We start from the raw sequence: 16,404 nt of genomic DNA, 5'->3' as shown, positions 1-16,404 counted from the left end.
GAGAAGAATTATCTGAATTTATTTAATAAATTAGCTATTCTTACCCCTCTTTCTTTTTTTCGTGTGTTAAAAATAGAGCTATTCTTACTTAAATAAGTTAAAATTAAGATATTTTGTGTACAAGTGGATTCACTCCGAGTAATGGAAGGTGGGAGCCTAGGAGGAGTAAGGGTCAGATCTACAACCAAACAAAAATAGAAATATCTAGCTCCACCATAGCTAAATGAATATTGTCTCGTTCCCTCCCCCCTCAAAAAATACCAAAGCGCAAGTTATCTTTGTTGAGAGAAAAATGTGGCTTTATTTCTTGCAAACATATCGGTTGTATTTCTCTAAATTGGGTTGCACAAAAGACCTAATCTATAGTTTACTAGAAATGAGAGGCCCAAATAGCCTATGCACATATTGGAAAGGCCATAAACATATATATGATAACGTAAACATATACACGTAAGGTCGTAAGTCTATACTTCCAAGTTACTTTAGATCGATTTATTACAATTTACAAATATAAAATCGAATCGTGTCTTCTCACTTGCCTTACACAGACATGACCAGACACAAAGCATCATCATTCTTGAAGCAAAGTCTAGAAATGGTGCATAATCTCTCTGCTCATCAACTCTAATAGTCATCTTCAATTCATTACTTTTCCAAAGTTATATTTATAGGACTATATATCCATAATATCAACATCCAAAAGCTTCAAACATGGGAACATTGGTGGGTCACATTCTACCGGGCTTTTTCTTCTTTGCACTTGGTCTATGGCACCTCTTTAGCCACATCAAATTATTTTCTCTACACCCAAAATCATACATTTCACCTTTATGGTTTCCCGTATCCAAACCAAGATATGTAGAGCCTCTCGCGATCATTATAGGCTCCTCACTTTCCATTTCTGTTGAACTCTTCCTTGGACAAAAGAATCACCAACCATTTGATCCCAATGATGGGACCATCCCATCAAACCATCTCCATAACTTTGAACACTCTTGCATCTCTCTCACCTTCATCACCTATGCAGCCTTCGCCATTGTATTTGATAAAACAAGGCCAGTGGCTCATAGGGCCCTCCTCAACTTGATCGCGGCCCTCGCCTTCGCCCAACAACTCTTCCTCTTCCATTTCCACTCGTCAGACCACACAGGCGTTGAGGGACACTACCATTTGTTGCTCCAACTGGTAGTTTTTGTCTCTTTGGTCACAACACTCTTGGGAATCGCATTACCAAGCAGCTTCGTGTTGAGTTTTGTTCGGTCAGTTAGTGTTTCCTTCCAAGGAATATGGCTTATGACAATGGCTTGCATGCTTTGGACGCCAAGTTTGGTTCCCAAGGATTGCTTTCTTCACATTGAAGAGGGTAAACATACCATAAGATGCTCAAGCGTCAAAGCTCTTCATAGGGCAATATCATTGGTAAACATCCAATTCAGCTGGTTTCTTGTGGTTGTGACCATCTTTGCAATGTCGTTCTATATATTTTTGCAAAGGATCTACGGTGAGAAAATTGAATACTATGCGCTTCGAACAAAGGAATCCAAAGACACGGAGATCATGATGACCATGGTTGATGAAGTTCATGATGCCGAGTCACAAAGTGGAATTAAGTCACAAGCTTGAGAAATCATAGCCGCCGATAAAAAAACAACCAAATTTCTCATGATGTTTTCTTATTCCAATTCTGAAAGCTTGATCATGTGTGTAAATATATATAGAGACATAGTTGTATTTATCTAAGAGACCATCCATATTGATGTAAAAAAAAAGAGACCATCCATATATGTAGATTGTGTTATTTATGAACGTGCCGTAAATCTAATCTAATACATGTAATTGTCCAAAATTGTTAACTATTTTCTTAAATTGTATACAAAACAACTTTTTGTGAAATTATTAATTTTTGGTAAAGAAAAAAAAACGTTTTCAGATAATATTGGTGACCTGAAAAAAGTAGATAATAGGCGACTGTGACTTGTAAAGTTGAATTTTGTGGAATATTCCGATGATTTTTTTTTTATCAAAAAATTAGACAAAAAAGAGCAAAATTAATCTCAAAATTAATTTTTCATAGTACAGTAAAACCTCTATAAATTAATAATGTTGGGACCAAGACATTTTATTAATTTATAGTGATATTAATTTATCTATAAATTAATAATTATTATTTTATAGTGTAAATTAATAATTATTAATTTATAGGTATATTTTTAATTGTTTAATTTTTTAAAAATTATGAATTGAGACAATTTTTGCAAAATAAGATTAGAATTTTGGATGTTGTAAATTTTCTGGTATCGGAATTGAATTTGAAATAATTAAAAAATATTTTTGACAATGAATTACAAATATTATAGACAAATTCACTTATACAAATGACGTAAATATTCAAATTTGTGAATAAAAATATCAATTATCGTATTTTAATATCCTATCAAACTATCCAAATGCAAATGATGCATATTTAGAAATTAAAAACTTTTAAAAATCTTAGCTGTTTTATGAAATGTTATAGAATATTTTATATTATTATAGTTTGAAGATACAACATAAAAAATATTTTATAATATGAGGTTTAAGAGAAACATATGTTACTATTTAAACATATATATTTACATATGTAAATTTACGCAGCAGAAAAAAAAAGTATATGTAAATTTACATGATTATTAATTTATGATATTATTGGGACCATATTTTATATAGGGATTTCAAAAAAAATATTATTTTATCGATGTTTGTTATTTCTTACACTGTCCCAACTTGGGACTACCAAAATTTATTAATTTATAGTGTTTATTAATTTATAGAGTATTAATTTATAGAGGTTTTAGTGTAAGTCTTTCTTCTTCTTCTTCTTCTTCTGATCTCTCTCTCTATCCTCCAAACAAAGTATGGCCCTTTACCGTATCTTCACCTCAATCTTCTTCTTCTTCTCTCTCACCCTCTTTACTCCAACAATCCATTCCCTCAACGAACCCGATCCGGATTCGATTTCTACCGTTTACGAGCTCCTCCCAAAGTACGGTCTCCCAAGCGGTCTCTTACCAGACAACGTCACCAACTTCACCCTCTCCGACGATGGCCGATTCGTTGTCCATTTGCCCGATTCCTGCGAAATCGAATTCGACTACCTCGTTCGCTACGATAAGACCATATCTGGGCGTATCGGTTACGGCTCGATTACTGAGCTCAAAGGTATTGAGGTGAGGAGGTTCTTTATTTGGCTCGATGTTGATGAGATCAAGGTTGATCTCCCACCTTCTGATTCCATCTACTTTAAAGTTGGGTTTATCAACAAGAAGCTTGATATTGACCAGTTTAAGACTGTGCGTTCGTGTCACGATAATGGTGTCTCTGGCTCCTCTTGTGGTGATTCCTGGAAGAGTTTTCTCGAGGTAAAAGATACGATTTTTAGCGTCATGGTTTTCCTACGGTTTTAGATGGTGGTTCGAATTAGGTTTCGTTAATTTGGATTTGGAATTGAAGTCTACTCTTTTCTGGGTTTTAGGGTTCTAGAGGATTTTTTTAGGAAAAGGTTTAGGTTTGGGATACTGATATGTTTGTGGATTTAGGCCTGTGGATCTACGGGTTAATGAGTTGGTTTGATGGATGTAGTTTACATATTTATTGAGGAACAACATGGTAGCTTTCCTGGAACTCAATCACAGTAAGGGCTAAAAGAACAATCTTTAGAGAATGAATCAGACTAAACTTTGATAAGGGGTTTGAAAATGATCTAATTAAGATTTGAGAGAAGAAACATTAAACCATGCTTTCACATTGCTGTTCTTGTAGATTGTTGAAACTGAAAGTAGCAGTTCTTTCCTCTGTTTTGTTCTCTTGTGATCTTTTAGTTCATATTGATAGCTTTATAGGAACGTGAGATGCTGTTTGTTTATAATTCTGTAGCAGCAATGTACAATCCTCAAACTAGTGACTCCCTATCTTTGATGGTTTTTGTCTGATTTCTGGAATGGTTATTGCCTTAGATCCTTTTAATCCAGCCAACTCCCAACAGTGATTCAGGCTGGATTGTAGAAATTATTAGTGATACCTGCAATATATAACAGAAGGTTTTGTTTTTCTCAGAAAGGGAAGATTCTAGGAATGATGGATGAAGCGGAAATGTTAATCACCGAGTAAACACTCTTTGTCTTTGCAACCACGGAGTCTGCGACAATACGCAGATGAAGTTGAGTCTCGAGTCAAGTTTGTACATATACATACAATAACTAGGCAAGTCTTCTTTATAAGACTTGGTATGAAGTGTTTAATATTATCCACTATGTAAGTCTTGTTAAAACTGGGTTCCACGAAAATGTTGTTATCTATACATGACTAAATGTCCTTGAGTCCATTCTTCACCACCATGGTGAAACTGTGCCCGTTCATGTTCCCTACTACTAGTAGCTCTGTAGCTGTATCATCTATGGCATAATGAATAGAAGATGCATTCTTTTAGTTGAGCCAATACATTATTTTTAGTAGAATCACTAGACAGTGATCTGTTTGAGATCTTTGATTCTGTACAGACTACAGACTATACTAAGAACACGTTCCAGTATGAAACCATCGACTAATCATCCTTGGTGTCCATAAGGATTGTAGTGTCTGTGATGAAGGAAAAGTATCAAGCACAAGTCTTGGTGGTTGGGCTAGTGGTAAAGTTCCGTATCCATGCCAACAAGATGGTCAAAAGTCTTACAGAAACTTCTTTTCCCCATTGGTAACCAAAAAGTACCGGCCTTTGATTGTGCTCTCAGATTCATAAATCATTTTAGACCAATGTTCGAACTCGTAAACCTGAAGACTTTCTCGTGATTCTGCAATTCTCCCATGTGTTTTTCCAAGTTACAGGTTACAAGACGACAAGAGAAAAATACACCTTATTCTACAGAGGCGTCCACGTAAACCCGAAAGCCAACCCGGTTTGCTTTTCTAGTTTGTCTTTGCCTTTGCTTGCTAGCAAATTAAAAATTAATAAATAAATATCACAACTCTCTGATTTTGACTGGCTAAGATTCAACGGGCAATTTCCATCTTACAGACCCAATTCGTGTTCTCTGTTTTGTTATTACAAAGCAGGGGTTTTTATATATCTTCCATATTCCTTTCCCACTGATTCTTACAAACCGATCCAAAGGAATCTTACCAAACTGTTTGTTGATTCTGGTTTGAAAAAAGTCTTGATCTTGCTGTTTAGAGTAATGGTGGGTGCTTGGTTTGTCGTTGGCTCATCGGTGATGGACTCGTCGAGCAGTCCATGTTTATGTCTAGATGCGGGTAACAACATCAGGAACTCTCCGAGGAAGAAGATCCTTGGCAGTACAAGAAATCTGGAACTAGGAAGCTCCTTTACTGGCTCACGCATTGTTTTTAGGCTTTCTCCGAAACGGGTATCGAGAATTGCGATTCGAAGGAGCAAAAAGCTATTGATTGTGAATGAGGACGTTGCAGGGAATTACGAAGATACCTTCGGTGATGTTCAAAAGGTTAGAACTTTTTTTGCATGAACCCTGTAGAGAAAGATTTGACCTTTGGCAATAAGCTTATTTATGGCTCACTTTCAATTTTTGCAGCAAATTGTTAATTATTTCACATACAAAGCTGTCAGGACGGTTCTTCATCAGCTCTACGAGATGAATCCTCCCCAATACACTTGGTTCTATAAGTAAGTCCATCATATGGTTTGTATAAATCTCCCATTTGATGAGGTTCTGTGTAGGATTGAGATTTAACAGAAACACTTTACTCCGATCATTTTTGCCTCGTCGTCCTAATTATGTTTCTCCTTTGTTATACAACAGTCATATCATATCGAACAGACCAACTGATGGCAAACGTTTCCTCCGTGCCCTCGGCAAGGTATAAAAAGTTATAGTTTATATCTCACCAGAATCAAGATTGTCTGATAAGCTAAGATGCGTTGGGTCTAGTTGAGGAAGTTCATCTGCTCAAACTCTACCTATAGGTCTTTACTATATAACTAGCAGATTGTAGCTGTGTTGAGTTTGTTAGTTAGCAGTTAGTGAGGGCTGAAGTTTATAAGGCTTGTCTTTTGTTTTGGTGAATTGGAACAAGAACAGCAGTTCCATAGGTTTGTTATTATCATAATCACAATGTGTTGTGATATTAATAATGGTTGATTCTTCCTTGTTTAGAGCTTGATATGAAAGATATTAACTTGAGGAGATGGAGGAGTACGTTTGTGTCTTATTTGAGAGCATAAGCACAGACATTGAATTTTTCTTCTGTCTCAACTAATTTTGTAGGAGAATCAGGAGCTTGCAGAAAGAGTGATGATTACGCGTCTCCACTTGTATGGCAAGTGGATCAAGGTAAAAAAATCGCCTGCTAAATCTCGCTCCAATTCTGTTTATTTCATACCATGGGAACCAGCAAAGACCAAAATTTTAATGTTGTATAGTTTGATGCCTTGTAGAAATGCGACCATGGGAAGATATACCAAGATATATCAGATGAGAACTTGGCGTTGATGCGCGAACGCCTGATGGAGACAGTGATTTGGCCTTCTGATGACTCAGAGGTTGTTGGGTGAAAGAAGGCTGTGCACACACCACAGCAGCAGTAACTTTGTCAAACCGCTTCTCAGCTTTTAGGACGTTTGAGGTTTCGTAGTTTGATTTACATATTATTGTTATAGTCAAAAGAGCATTGTGTATATGAAAATGTCTATTCTTGGCATGTACAATATCAATATTATGGGCAAAAACAATATACCCATCCCTTCTTGTGTTCAGATCTTTCTCAGTCATCTTCTTACGCTCACAAGTCACACCTAACCTAATAAGTAAGACGTATGCTAATTACAAAGACGTGGACATGATTAAGGATAATTACGGTTGGTCCAAATGGGAACACTTGTCTTCGTAACAACTCCAAAACGGTTTTGGGCGAAAGATATTATTGTATATACTGTCTTCTCTCAACTCAGTACGAAACCACGCCGTAAAATTAATGGCGAAGACTAATACTTTTGCAGCTCTACCACTCACCAACTTCAAATCACCGTCGCTGTTCCGTGTCAAGAACTCTTCTTTTATCAGTTTCACCGATACCCATTTCCTCCGACAATCGAATTTGACGAGCATAGTAAGATCTTCAACTCCAAGAGGAATTGGGTTCGTTTCATGTTCTTCGGTCACGGACGAAGCTTCTTCTGAAGAGCTACAAGTTCAAACCTTGTAAAATCACCTTCCCTCTCTATTGTCTTTGCTCCATAAACCTGTATCTGACTATAATTGGACTGATCTTTCTGGGTTTCTGATTAAAATTCCCATTGATGAGGAAATGTGGTTTTTGTTGGTGTTTTCTCGGACATGGAAGTGGAAAGGTTACTCGATAAGATATCAGTGTGCTGGAACCAGTGGCCCTGCCTTGGTCTTGGTTCATGGTTTCGGTGCTAACAGGTCTAACTCATTGTCTATTTTAGCTTCTCATTACCACAACTTTCATTGACATATTATTGATTCTCAAGTCTTAGAAGGCATTATTTAAAAACTGAGGTTTTGAATTCTTCTTGATCAGGAAATTGAGAGCTATAGTTTCAACTGTCTCACATGTTTATCTGTTCTGTTATCAGTGATCATTGGAGGAAGAACACACCTATTCTTGGGAAAACACATAGGGTGTACTCTATCGATCTTATTGGATATGGATACTCCGATAAACCGAATCCTCGTGAGTTTGGTGGAGAACCATTCTACACTTTTGAGACATGGGGTGAGCAACTCAATGATTTCTGTCTTGATGTGGTCAAAGATGAAGCCTTCTTTATATGCAACTCTATCGGAGGTAGAGCTTTGATTGAAGTTGCAACTCCTTCAGCTTTTAAGTTTTTTTTTTTTTTTAGTTTAGTAAATGACAGAGAGATTGGTGTTCATTAGGACTTGTTGGTCTTCAGGCAGCAGTAAGTAAGCCAGAGATATGCAGAGGGCTTATGCTTATTAACATATCACTCCGCATGCTTCATATCAAGAAACAACCAATGATTGGAAGACCTTTCATCAAATCGTTCCAGAATTTACTTAGGAATACTCCGGTTGGAAAATTATTTTTCAAGAGCATTGCTAAACCAGAGACAGTTAAAAGCATTCTTTGCCAGGTATTGAATGGTTTGCATCTAAAGAAACACAAAAAGAATGGTTTTACGTTTTGTATTTGTGCTTTAGAAAGTTTTGTTTTGTTTCCGTGATTTTGCAATTAGTGTTACCATGATAGCTCGCAAGTGACAGATGAACTAGTTGAGGCAATACTACGTCCAGGACTTGAGCCTGGTGCAGTTGATGTCTTCCTTGAATTCATCTGTTATTCCGGTGGACCGCTTCCAGAGGATTTACTCCCACTGGTCAAGGTTCGTTACTCGGTCTTCTTCTTAACCATAGAGTAAAGCTAAAGATGTAGCCTAAAATTCTCTAGCTGTTGCAGTGCCCGGTTCTAATTGCATGGGGAGAGAAAGATCCATGGGAGCCAATTGAACTTGGACGAGCATATAGCAATTTTGACGCAGTTGAAGATTTCGTTGTTCTTCCTGAAGCCGGCCACTGTCCTCAGGTCTCTCTCTCTCTCTCTGCTTCCCTCTTAAGATGGAAAGGCAGCAAGTAACCTACCTTTGTTTTCTTCTTATTATTATGTTTCTGTGAAATTTGCAGGACGAGAAACCGGAGATGGTGAACCCACTTATTGAATCATTCGTTGCGAGACATTAAAAGTACAATACATCCATCGGTCCAGACATTTGATCTTTCTACATTTTTGTATATCTGTAGTTCTGTACAGAAACACATCTTGTGAACCCACACGAATTGAACACTCACAGAGTTGTGCATGAACTGTCAAAGGTCTTCCTACAAGTGCACAACTGTGATTGTATTATGCATGGAGATATTGATGGGAGTAACAAGCTCCGCAAGAGAAACATAATAACAATCATTTTCATTTGTTATATACAAAAGAATTTATATCTGGTTTCCAATTGATATACAATCATTTTCTTGCTAACAATTGGTTTTATAAGTAAGTCCATGATATGGTGTGTAGTGTATAAATCTCCCATTTGATGAAGTTCAGTGTAGGATTTAGATTTAACAGAAACACTATTCTTGGGTTTGGAATCAATGAGCCATGGGTTGAGTATGTGTCCAACACAAAGTTTTACCGGGAATAGAGACAAGCTCAGAGGAGTGTTTGCTTTCTTTGGAGAATGCCTGAAGTTGGTGGTCATGGACAACGAACTCGGGAGTCTAATGCAAGCTTTGGAAGGGAAGTAAGTCGAGACGATTGGTTTTTAAGTGCTCTGATTTCGATATACTCATCTCTGCAAATTCCAGTTCAGGATGGCTCGTGGATCTGGTTAATACATTCTGGAATGGTTGATGACACTGACAGAATGGTTGATGACACTGATCTAGCGTTATTTGAGTGCACAAGGTGATTTTGAGACACTCTCCCCAAGTCTTCTTGGCAGTGTATAACTGTATATTAGCAACCTGTTGGATCAAATGGTGATGTTGGTGATGAGGGAGGAAGTAGTAAGAAAGGAGGTAACAGTCACGCGGGAGTCTGCTTGGATGTTTAACACTGCTCAAGCATATACAGTTAATAAATCGGTTCAAAGCAGCATCATTCACAAGGGTTATAAGATTCATACAGGAATGGATAGTCTTGACAGTAGTTTACTCTAGTCGAAACTTGCGTTACCTCTCAAGAATAATGATATCAGTATTACAATTCCATATCAACAAAATAGACTCAATGTAGACACGGATTCTGAAAAAAGAGTAAGAGAAAAGTAGGATCCGAGTGATGGTCACCTTCTGGGCTTCAACTGTTTGCAAGATAACTTTTTGTGGTTTTAGAGAAACCAGGCTCAACAAAACTTGTGGCTTGTCTTTTTTTGTCGAAAGGCAATTAGTATGTGAAGGTGCTAGCAAAAGCGTCTCGTAGACTGAAGCCGATCAATCCGGAAGGTGCGGGGCACGAGATAAAAGGGAAACCGATTGTGCATACTTGAAATCAGCTAAGACCGCGGTACTAGAGCTACCAAATTCGTGTAGGTCAACAGCAACATTTTTATCAGCTTCCCAACTAATATTACACGACCTTTTCCATATCAACAGCATCCTTTCTTGTCATATCATACTCATCTGCCAACACACAGTTCCCACTCAGATGTTCGATGTTGGTGAAGCAATGTTGACCGCCAAAAACTTGTCTAGTACATTCTTAAAGGCCTGTACAACAAAAGTATATAAAACTTTATGTTTATATGAAATTGCAAAGACTTTGCAGATAAGTCTTTTCTGCATCAACTAATCAGTTAAAGTTCTTTGGTACTGCTTATAACAATGCTCTCACTAAGGCATCTTACGTTACAAGAGGAGAGATCCTGAGTTGACAATATTGATCATGTCCAGATGCCAAAACATTTTTCCCCTTTGATGTTACGTTTTTTCACACCCAGCAAAGAGATGCTCGAGATTCATGTAACCGGGTTTATGCATATATCAGCATGATACCAAACATTTCGACAAATTTATGCTAGTGAACATACCTGAAATGCAAAAGCCTCTTTCCTACTTAAAATAATATCCATTGCAGCTGCTTGATCATCGAAGGCACCATAAAATTCTCGAAAGAAATGGTTCCTTATAATGGAAATGAAGTAAGGAAGAAAAATAACAAGTTACACTCCAGTTTCAAAGTATTGAAAATAATAATACAACAGAGCTGTAGAACAAACCTGTCTTCTTCACCAGTGTGTTGGTCAATCTCATCAAACTTCTGTGTTAGAACTTCCGCAGCAATGGGTGAGAGCATGTGAAGTATTAACGCTTCTAAGGTTCTTGGGAAATAACGCTGAAATGAGTTATATAATGTAATAACAAACGGTGAAGTGCGCAAAAGCAAACAAAATCTTCTTGTAATATATATAGCTAGAGATGAGGCCACATAGTAAAAATAGTATCAGGGTAACCTAACTTCAGCTACAGCAATACCATGTGAGGATAAAAACAGTAAAGTAAAGCATTTCAGGGTAAACTTACTGCCATTGCAAGGAGTACATCTCGAAGTCTAAATGCTTCCAGATCCCAGAGCATATGGGCAATGGGATCATCTTCTAAACAAGGCAATGCATTCGCCAGGATCTTACTTTTTCTGCCCTCTGTAGCTGGGTCGGAACAACTAGGTGAAGTGTACTGCCGTCCTTTACTTGTTTCAACAGCATTAACATGGTCATGGACTAAGGAAATAAGCTCATGAAGTGCAAGGCAAGCAGAAGGATCCAGATCATCCAATGACGTTCTTTCACACAATGTGCTGAGGCCTTTCTTAGCGCTTTCATTTTCTGAGTTACCATTCCCACCTTCTGCAGTAATTCCATTACAAGCCAAGTCAGAATAACAATTGAAGGTTTTCTCATAATTAACACCATCAGGTCTTATTACCTGCCATCCCAACGTGAGATTGGTCAATATGCTTAGACAGTTGCTTCACATCAGTTGATGAAGGCTTCGAAACTAACAGGCTCTATCAATATCCATGTTACAAGCAAAGGTGAGAACACAAACATACACTTTTAGATCAAAATCAGGATGAGTAAGAAACATATCATAACTCTAACAATCTTTACTGCTGAGACAGGATAACTTACACACCATTTCTCTGTCTATCAATCTTGATGTATGACACAAAATCCAGACACATGCAAGAAAAAGGAACAGAGGTTAGGCAACAAAACAAAAATGGTAAGACAAGATGTTCTGTATAAGAATCCAAGATTTGAATCAAGACCTTCTTGTGATTTGGCGCAGATAATATGAATCCATATGTTCAGGCATATTAGACATAATGTTTGATTGCCACCAAAAATTGACAGCAATAGTCAGGTCATCACTATCCACCTGATGGAACCTGCATACGTAAAATTATACTTAAATCTGAAATACATCAACCTGCCTACTGAACGTTCTCACAGAAAATTTATGAGGGTTACGCAAAAGTCTCAAAGCTTCAATTTCACTTTCATTAGCATGATTCAAGTTAGCTAGCTAACCAAATTGACATTTCTAACATCTTTGTTTGTGTCTAGTTAAAACCTACAGGACTTCCATGTCAATAAGCGTCTGGATCAGAGGCTGAAGTAGGATCATGCATAAAATATGAGTATACTCACCAGCCTTCAGGAATGAATACTGCATCACCAGCGTCAAGAGTAACCTCCTGTGACTGCTTCAGGGCATGCTCAGCTCTTGGATAGTCAGATAAATTTGGATTTTCTAGACCAACCGAACTACATGAACAACAAACATAAGAGGCAATGTAGTTGCTTAGGTCCAGAAATTAATAAGTTTTCCCAGAATGTACCCACAAAGAAAAGTACACGGAGAGTCCAAAAATAACGATACCTATGGTTTGACGCTTCTCCATATATAGGCATCGGATAGAGTGAGGGACTGGCGGAAGGGGGCCACAAGACAACTGTATTATGAAGGTTGAAATTAATTTAGATGTAAGATAGCATAAAAAAAATATACGTCAAATCATATCTGAGCATGCCAATATTTCAGATGAGCCTTAAACTGACTTCAAACGAGCTGAACTGGCATTCTAGAAACCACATGCCCTTAATTTCTGTGAAGTAATTTTGTTTACAGTTGGACCATAACAATACCAATTTGATTCCACTAAAGACAGAAATAACATGAACCAACTTCCTGACACTTGAAGGTGAAGGAAAACAATGGGCTAACCTTTTTTACGCCCTGAGACTATGCACAAAAGGTTATGATGAGGATCATAGTGAGTAGTTGATCGAGCTTGTGAAGAATTCATCCAGAAATTGATAGAAGACAGTGACTTTCCCACTAAAGGTGAGGGCTGCATCAATCCAATTCCAGATAGTTGATGTTAAGAAAGTTTCAAGTAAGCAGCACACGTAGAAACAAAATTCGAAAAGAACTACTCCTACCGTCTGGAAGTCTTGTCTCAGAATCTTGAGTTGAACCTTCTCTTCTTTCTCATCATTCACAATTGGAAACTGGAAATACATATACACATATATGTAAGTTCAACCCAAGGGCGAAAAATATACATACACCAAAAGCACAAAGAGTATAACTAGATAGCATCTGAACCTGTGCTAGGTATATTTGTCCAGGTATATGGTCCTCAGCTAAAGGAGTGAAATCTGCAGACATAGCATTAACACAGGAACCATTCTCTTTGCATATCATATGCTGCTTGCAGAATCTAATAAACTCCGAGAACGGCAATGATACCTACAAAGGACAAAGCAAAGCATCCGGCTACAACAATACTGGGATTTAAGAGACACTAGCAGTAAGTTTAAGAACCGAGGAGGGGAAATAAAGTTATACCCTCTCATGGCTTCTGATATCACCATTGAAAATGGGAGCAGTCCTCGAAAGCATAGCCTCCACTTCAACAGAACCTGCACGTTCCTTCATATAAATCCAATTAACGCATAAGATTACACAATCGTCAATTCCCAGAAGAAGAAGAAAAAGGAAACGAAATCGAAATCAAAACACCTCAAGATAATCAAGGCCACAGTTGAATGGATTCCACTTAGAACAGGCATCCCAATTACTAACACATCTTCTGAAAACCTTCAGAGAACCAAGGAAGCATAAACGGAATCAGACGATTATCAGATTCAACAGGAGAGAAAGACAGAGAGAGATTCAGGTGAATTACGGCTGGAAAGTTGGTGAGTTCGACGGCGGACTCGAATTCGGCGGCAGAAAGAGCACTCTCGAAAGTTTGAATCTTCGGGGAGTCGCATCCCGTCGCCATATTTTTTACTCTGTTACGGGCTGCGTCGGGGATTCGTCTCGTCTCAGTCACGACCGTATTGAAATTGAAAAGTGCGTTGAAAATATTCATTTAATTCAAAGCTAATTTACATTAAAATTATACGTAGGATTAATCTTATTTAAAAATTTAGAAATTGTAATCTATTTTAGAATGGCCATATTTTCAAATAACTAAAAATATTTATTCTAATTTTAAAGTTATATGTTAGGATTAATCTTATTTAAAATTTTAGAAATTGTTAATCAATTTTAGAACGGACATATTTTCAAATAACTAAAAACATTAAAATTAAAGTTAATGACTGCAATAATTCATTCACTTTTCAATTAATTATTTTTCACTAAATATACTAATTTACAAAAAAAACCTAATATATAATTAAAGACAAAATTAAATAATAATATATAGCACAAAAATGTATAAGAATAATATATGAATATTGTCCATGGCTCAAAATTGTAGTGTCATAATATTTATTGACCTCCCGAATTAGCTTATAAAACAAAACAATAATTCTTAATAATATTTTTAAACCAAATAATTTTATTTGCGTAAAAGTTTCTCAAAGATATTTTTCAAAATTAATCGATTAATTTATCAATCTATTACATAATTAATTTTAAAAGAATATTTCTTAGTTACGACTCTTATTAGTTATTACATATATGATTTAAAAAAAATCAAAAGAAAATTTCTTAATTAGTTGATAAATGGTATCAAACTTGTCATAAATTATTAACAAAAACAGTATGTAAACAATGTTCCTTCACATTGGCTTATTTAAGTTGATCAATTAAAGTTGTTGACAAAAAAAAATCATTGACTATGTGTTTTGACTTTTGATTAAGAAATGTTTTTGAAATTAATTACGCAATAGGTTGATAAATCATTGATTTCATGTGTTAAGAAAAGATTTTTTTTTTGTAATTCTTTTATCCAAATAATATTATTTGGTTTAGAACAATCAATGATGTAATAAATTATAAGAGCTGTAATTACAAATATTCATTGAACTTAATTTTGCAATAGATTGATAAAATTACTGATTTCATGACTTAAAAGATATTTTAAAATTTTTTAATCCAAATAATATTATTTAGTTAAAAGGATAATACTAATTTTGTTAAAAATAATTTACATAATTATAAAAATGCCTCGTCAACGTCCTAATCATGCACCTTCGGCATCCATGTCATTCCACATCATTATTTTGACAATTGACTAATGGTTAAATTAGTCAATGCTAATTTTGACACTATTAATGAAGTTTAGGTAGTTTATTTGAATTTTGTTAATGGTTGAAAAATATATTGTTTTGTTATTTAGGTATGAAAATATACTTTAGAAATTGATCGGGTTGAAATTTACCATTTTCCCGTAATTACATACCAGTCGCTCATCTATAAGGTAAATCACAAAATAACCGTCAAAACGCAAATCATAGATCTAACACAAAACAACTGTCCAAACGCAAACAAGACACAAAACGATTGAGTGTGGTGCAGATTCCTCCAGGGTCTTTTTTGCTTCTCAGGTAGAAGCATATGTGCATCTACAACTGTTTGATGAAGCAACTGAAGAGGCTCCACCTCTGCTTTTTACAAATCAAGTTGTTTTTGGCACGAGTGCTCCACAATATGTGGAGCATGTCAGAAAGATATTTTCGGAAGCAAAGGAGGTCTCCAAAGTTGGTGATGGGACTACTTCATAAATTTAGCAATTGATTAAAGACAGTGTTACAAAGCGTTTTTGATTTGCTTTGTCCACATAAGGAAGAGAAAACTGTTTTGCATACTTGATATATAGAATATAGTTCAAAGTCAAAGTTGGTTTATGGGTGTGCTTGGCCTCATCTATATTATATAAATAGATACTTGTTTTATTTGATTTGGACAATGAAAAAATCTAGATTCAAAATTTAATATGCAAATCTCAAAATATAAACTTTAATTTGTTTTATTAATAAGTATTTGTTTTGGTAAAAAAGTATCTCTATTTCTCGTTTTTTTTACTTGTAAGGAAAAATAATAATAAAGAATGAAAACAAAAAAAAGAAATCAGTGTATGCTTCTGCTTTAATGTTTGTTTGCCTCTGATCAAATATTTTAAAGTCTTAAAATAATTACAAAAACTAGAAAACATAAAAGTAAATAAGAATATGAATAACACTGAAATTTAATTAAATAATAAATCTTTGTAAAATATAAAAAGGTTTATTAAAAACTGATCAGATGTTGAATTATTAAGTCGATCAATTAAACACCATATTAAAAGAAGATGATATAAAATGTAAAAAGTAAAAAAAAAAAGTATGGTGTTCAATTGATAAACCGATGGGGATGGTTTTAGACTTTTATGGTTTTAGTACTTGCCCACTTTATTTGATGCTACGCAAACAATTTATTTTTTTCTTCACTCAAATTTAAGAGTGTAATTATGACCATTTATACTTAGGTATGAAAGAAGTTGTACCATTCTATTTTTTTGTTTTGTTTTTCTCGCAAATCATAACTATCGACAATTAGATGATTTTGTAGTCGA

The 16,404-nt window shown here is 35.7% G+C and overlaps 5 protein-coding genes across 11 annotated transcripts; 4 read left to right on the top strand and 1 right to left on the bottom strand.

The window, feature by feature from the left end:
• The first annotated feature begins 578 nt into the window (after window positions 1-578).
• Window positions 579-1,827, top strand: LOC147929307 (uncharacterized). The gene has a single exon (XM_087482243.1). The coding sequence runs from the start codon at window positions 712-714 to the stop codon at window positions 1,621-1,623; it is 912 nt and encodes a 303-aa protein (XP_087338369.1). The 5' UTR covers window positions 579-711; the 3' UTR covers window positions 1,624-1,827.
• A 984-nt stretch (window positions 1,828-2,811) lies between these two features.
• On the top strand, window positions 2,812-4,464 carry LOC104736054 (uncharacterized protein At5g01610). The gene is made up of 2 exons (XM_010455974.3): window positions 2,812-3,398; window positions 4,093-4,464. The coding sequence occupies exons 1-2, from the start codon at window positions 2,895-2,897 to the stop codon at window positions 4,144-4,146; spliced, it is 558 nt and encodes a 185-aa protein (XP_010454276.1). The 5' UTR covers window positions 2,812-2,894; the 3' UTR covers window positions 4,147-4,464.
• A 71-nt stretch (window positions 4,465-4,535) lies between these two features.
• On the top strand, window positions 4,536-6,763 carry LOC104736053 (chaperonin-like RbcX protein 2, chloroplastic). Its single transcript, XM_010455972.3, has 6 exons — window positions 4,536-4,740; window positions 4,861-5,495; window positions 5,583-5,674; window positions 5,811-5,868; window positions 6,276-6,341; window positions 6,446-6,763. The coding sequence occupies exons 2-6, from the start codon at window positions 5,211-5,213 to the stop codon at window positions 6,560-6,562; spliced, it is 618 nt and encodes a 205-aa protein (XP_010454274.1). The 5' UTR covers window positions 4,536-4,740; window positions 4,861-5,210; the 3' UTR covers window positions 6,563-6,763.
• A 152-nt stretch (window positions 6,764-6,915) lies between these two features.
• LOC104706320 (uncharacterized) lies at window positions 6,916-8,977 on the top strand. 3 transcript variants are annotated; one of them, XM_087482241.1, is made up of 7 exons: window positions 6,916-7,209; window positions 7,342-7,433; window positions 7,607-7,818; window positions 7,911-8,128; window positions 8,231-8,377; window positions 8,452-8,577; window positions 8,676-8,977. In XM_087482241.1, the coding sequence occupies exons 1-7, from the start codon at window positions 6,982-6,984 to the stop codon at window positions 8,730-8,732; spliced, it is 1,080 nt and encodes a 359-aa protein (XP_087338367.1). In that variant the 5' UTR covers window positions 6,916-6,981; the 3' UTR covers window positions 8,733-8,977. The 3 variants fall into 3 exon arrangements, with proteins under 3 accessions (XP_087338367.1, XP_087338368.1, XP_019090531.1); XM_087482242.1 differs by having other exon boundaries at window positions 7,070-7,209; window positions 7,928-8,128; XM_019234986.2 differs by lacking the exon at window positions 6,916-7,209 and having other exon boundaries at window positions 7,281-7,433; window positions 7,928-8,128.
• Window positions 8,978-9,616: 639 nt separating this feature from the next.
• LOC104736050 (lysine-specific demethylase JMJ31) lies at window positions 9,617-13,950 on the bottom strand. Of its 5 annotated transcripts, none has more exons than XR_015578508.1 (15): window positions 13,744-13,950; window positions 13,578-13,655; window positions 13,404-13,487; window positions 13,161-13,304; window positions 12,995-13,063; window positions 12,777-12,903; window positions 12,432-12,504; window positions 12,200-12,316; window positions 11,818-11,937; window positions 11,678-11,700; window positions 11,472-11,553; window positions 11,070-11,392; window positions 10,766-10,881; window positions 10,577-10,670; window positions 9,617-10,256 (listed from the first exon to the last, which is right to left on the bottom strand). XR_015578508.1 is itself a non-coding variant. In XM_010455966.3 (15 exons), the coding sequence occupies exons 1-15, from the start codon at window positions 13,930-13,932 to the stop codon at window positions 10,191-10,193; spliced, it is 1,701 nt and encodes a 566-aa protein (XP_010454268.2). In that variant the 5' UTR covers window positions 13,933-13,950; the 3' UTR covers window positions 9,617-10,190. The 5 variants fall into 5 exon arrangements, 2 of the variants coding, with proteins under 2 accessions (XP_010454268.2, XP_010454269.2); XR_015578509.1 differs by having other exon boundaries at window positions 10,766-10,867; XR_015578507.1 differs by having other exon boundaries at window positions 10,766-10,867; window positions 11,682-11,700.
• Window positions 13,951-16,404: the final 2,454 nt, after the last annotated feature.

This window comes from Camelina sativa, chromosome 13 (assembly GCF_030686135.1).
Source record: "Camelina sativa cultivar CO46 ecotype springtype chromosome 13, ASM3068613v1".
NCBI classification, from domain to species: Eukaryota; Viridiplantae; Streptophyta; class Magnoliopsida; order Brassicales; family Brassicaceae; genus Camelina; species Camelina sativa.
The sequence above is the reverse complement of the archived record's forward strand: the minus strand, read 5'-3'. Positions and strand labels throughout refer to the sequence as shown.

What these genes read in the sequence shown, in the direction of transcription:
- LOC104736053 (XM_010455972.3), top strand. Translation starts at nt 5,211, where the DNA reads ATGGTGGGTGCTTGGTTTGTCGTTGGCTCATCGGTGATGGACTCGTCG. An exon ending in CCTTCGGTGATGTTCAAAAG is followed by an intron (nt 5,496 to 5,582) that starts GTTAGAACTTTT and finishes CAATTTTTGCAG; the next exon opens with CAAATTGTTAATTATTTCAC. An exon ending in TGTATGGCAAGTGGATCAAG is followed by an intron (nt 6,342 to 6,445) that starts GTAAAAAAATCG and finishes GATGCCTTGTAG; the next exon opens with AAATGCGACCATGGGAAGAT.
- LOC104736054 (XM_010455974.3), top strand. Translation starts at nt 2,895, where the DNA reads ATGGCCCTTTACCGTATCTTCACCTCAATCTTCTTCTTCTTCTCTCTC. An exon ending in CCTGGAAGAGTTTTCTCGAG is followed by an intron (nt 3,399 to 4,092) that starts GTAAAAGATACG and finishes TGTTTTTCTCAG; the next exon opens with AAAGGGAAGATTCTAGGAAT.
- LOC104736050 (XM_010455966.3), bottom strand. Translation starts at nt 13,932, where the DNA reads ATGAATATTTTCAACGCACTTTTCAATTTCAATACGGTCGTGACTGAG. An exon ending in GTGGCCTTGATTATCTTGAG is followed by an intron (nt 13,488 to 13,577) that starts GTGTTTTGATTT and finishes ATTTATATGAAG; the next exon opens with GAACGTGCAGGTTCTGTTGA. An exon ending in AAGAGGCTTTTGCATTTCAG is followed by an intron (nt 10,257 to 10,576) that starts GTATGTTCACTA and finishes TTTGTTGTACAG; the next exon opens with GCCTTTAAGAATGTACTAGA.
- LOC147929307 (XM_087482243.1), top strand. Translation starts at nt 712, where the DNA reads ATGGGAACATTGGTGGGTCACATTCTACCGGGCTTTTTCTTCTTTGCA.
- LOC104706320 (XM_087482241.1), top strand. Translation starts at nt 6,982, where the DNA reads ATGGCGAAGACTAATACTTTTGCAGCTCTACCACTCACCAACTTCAAA. An exon ending in ATTTACTCCCACTGGTCAAG is followed by an intron (nt 8,378 to 8,451) that starts GTTCGTTACTCG and finishes TAGCTGTTGCAG; the next exon opens with TGCCCGGTTCTAATTGCATG. An exon ending in AAGCCGGCCACTGTCCTCAG is followed by an intron (nt 8,578 to 8,675) that starts GTCTCTCTCTCT and finishes TGAAATTTGCAG; the next exon opens with GACGAGAAACCGGAGATGGT.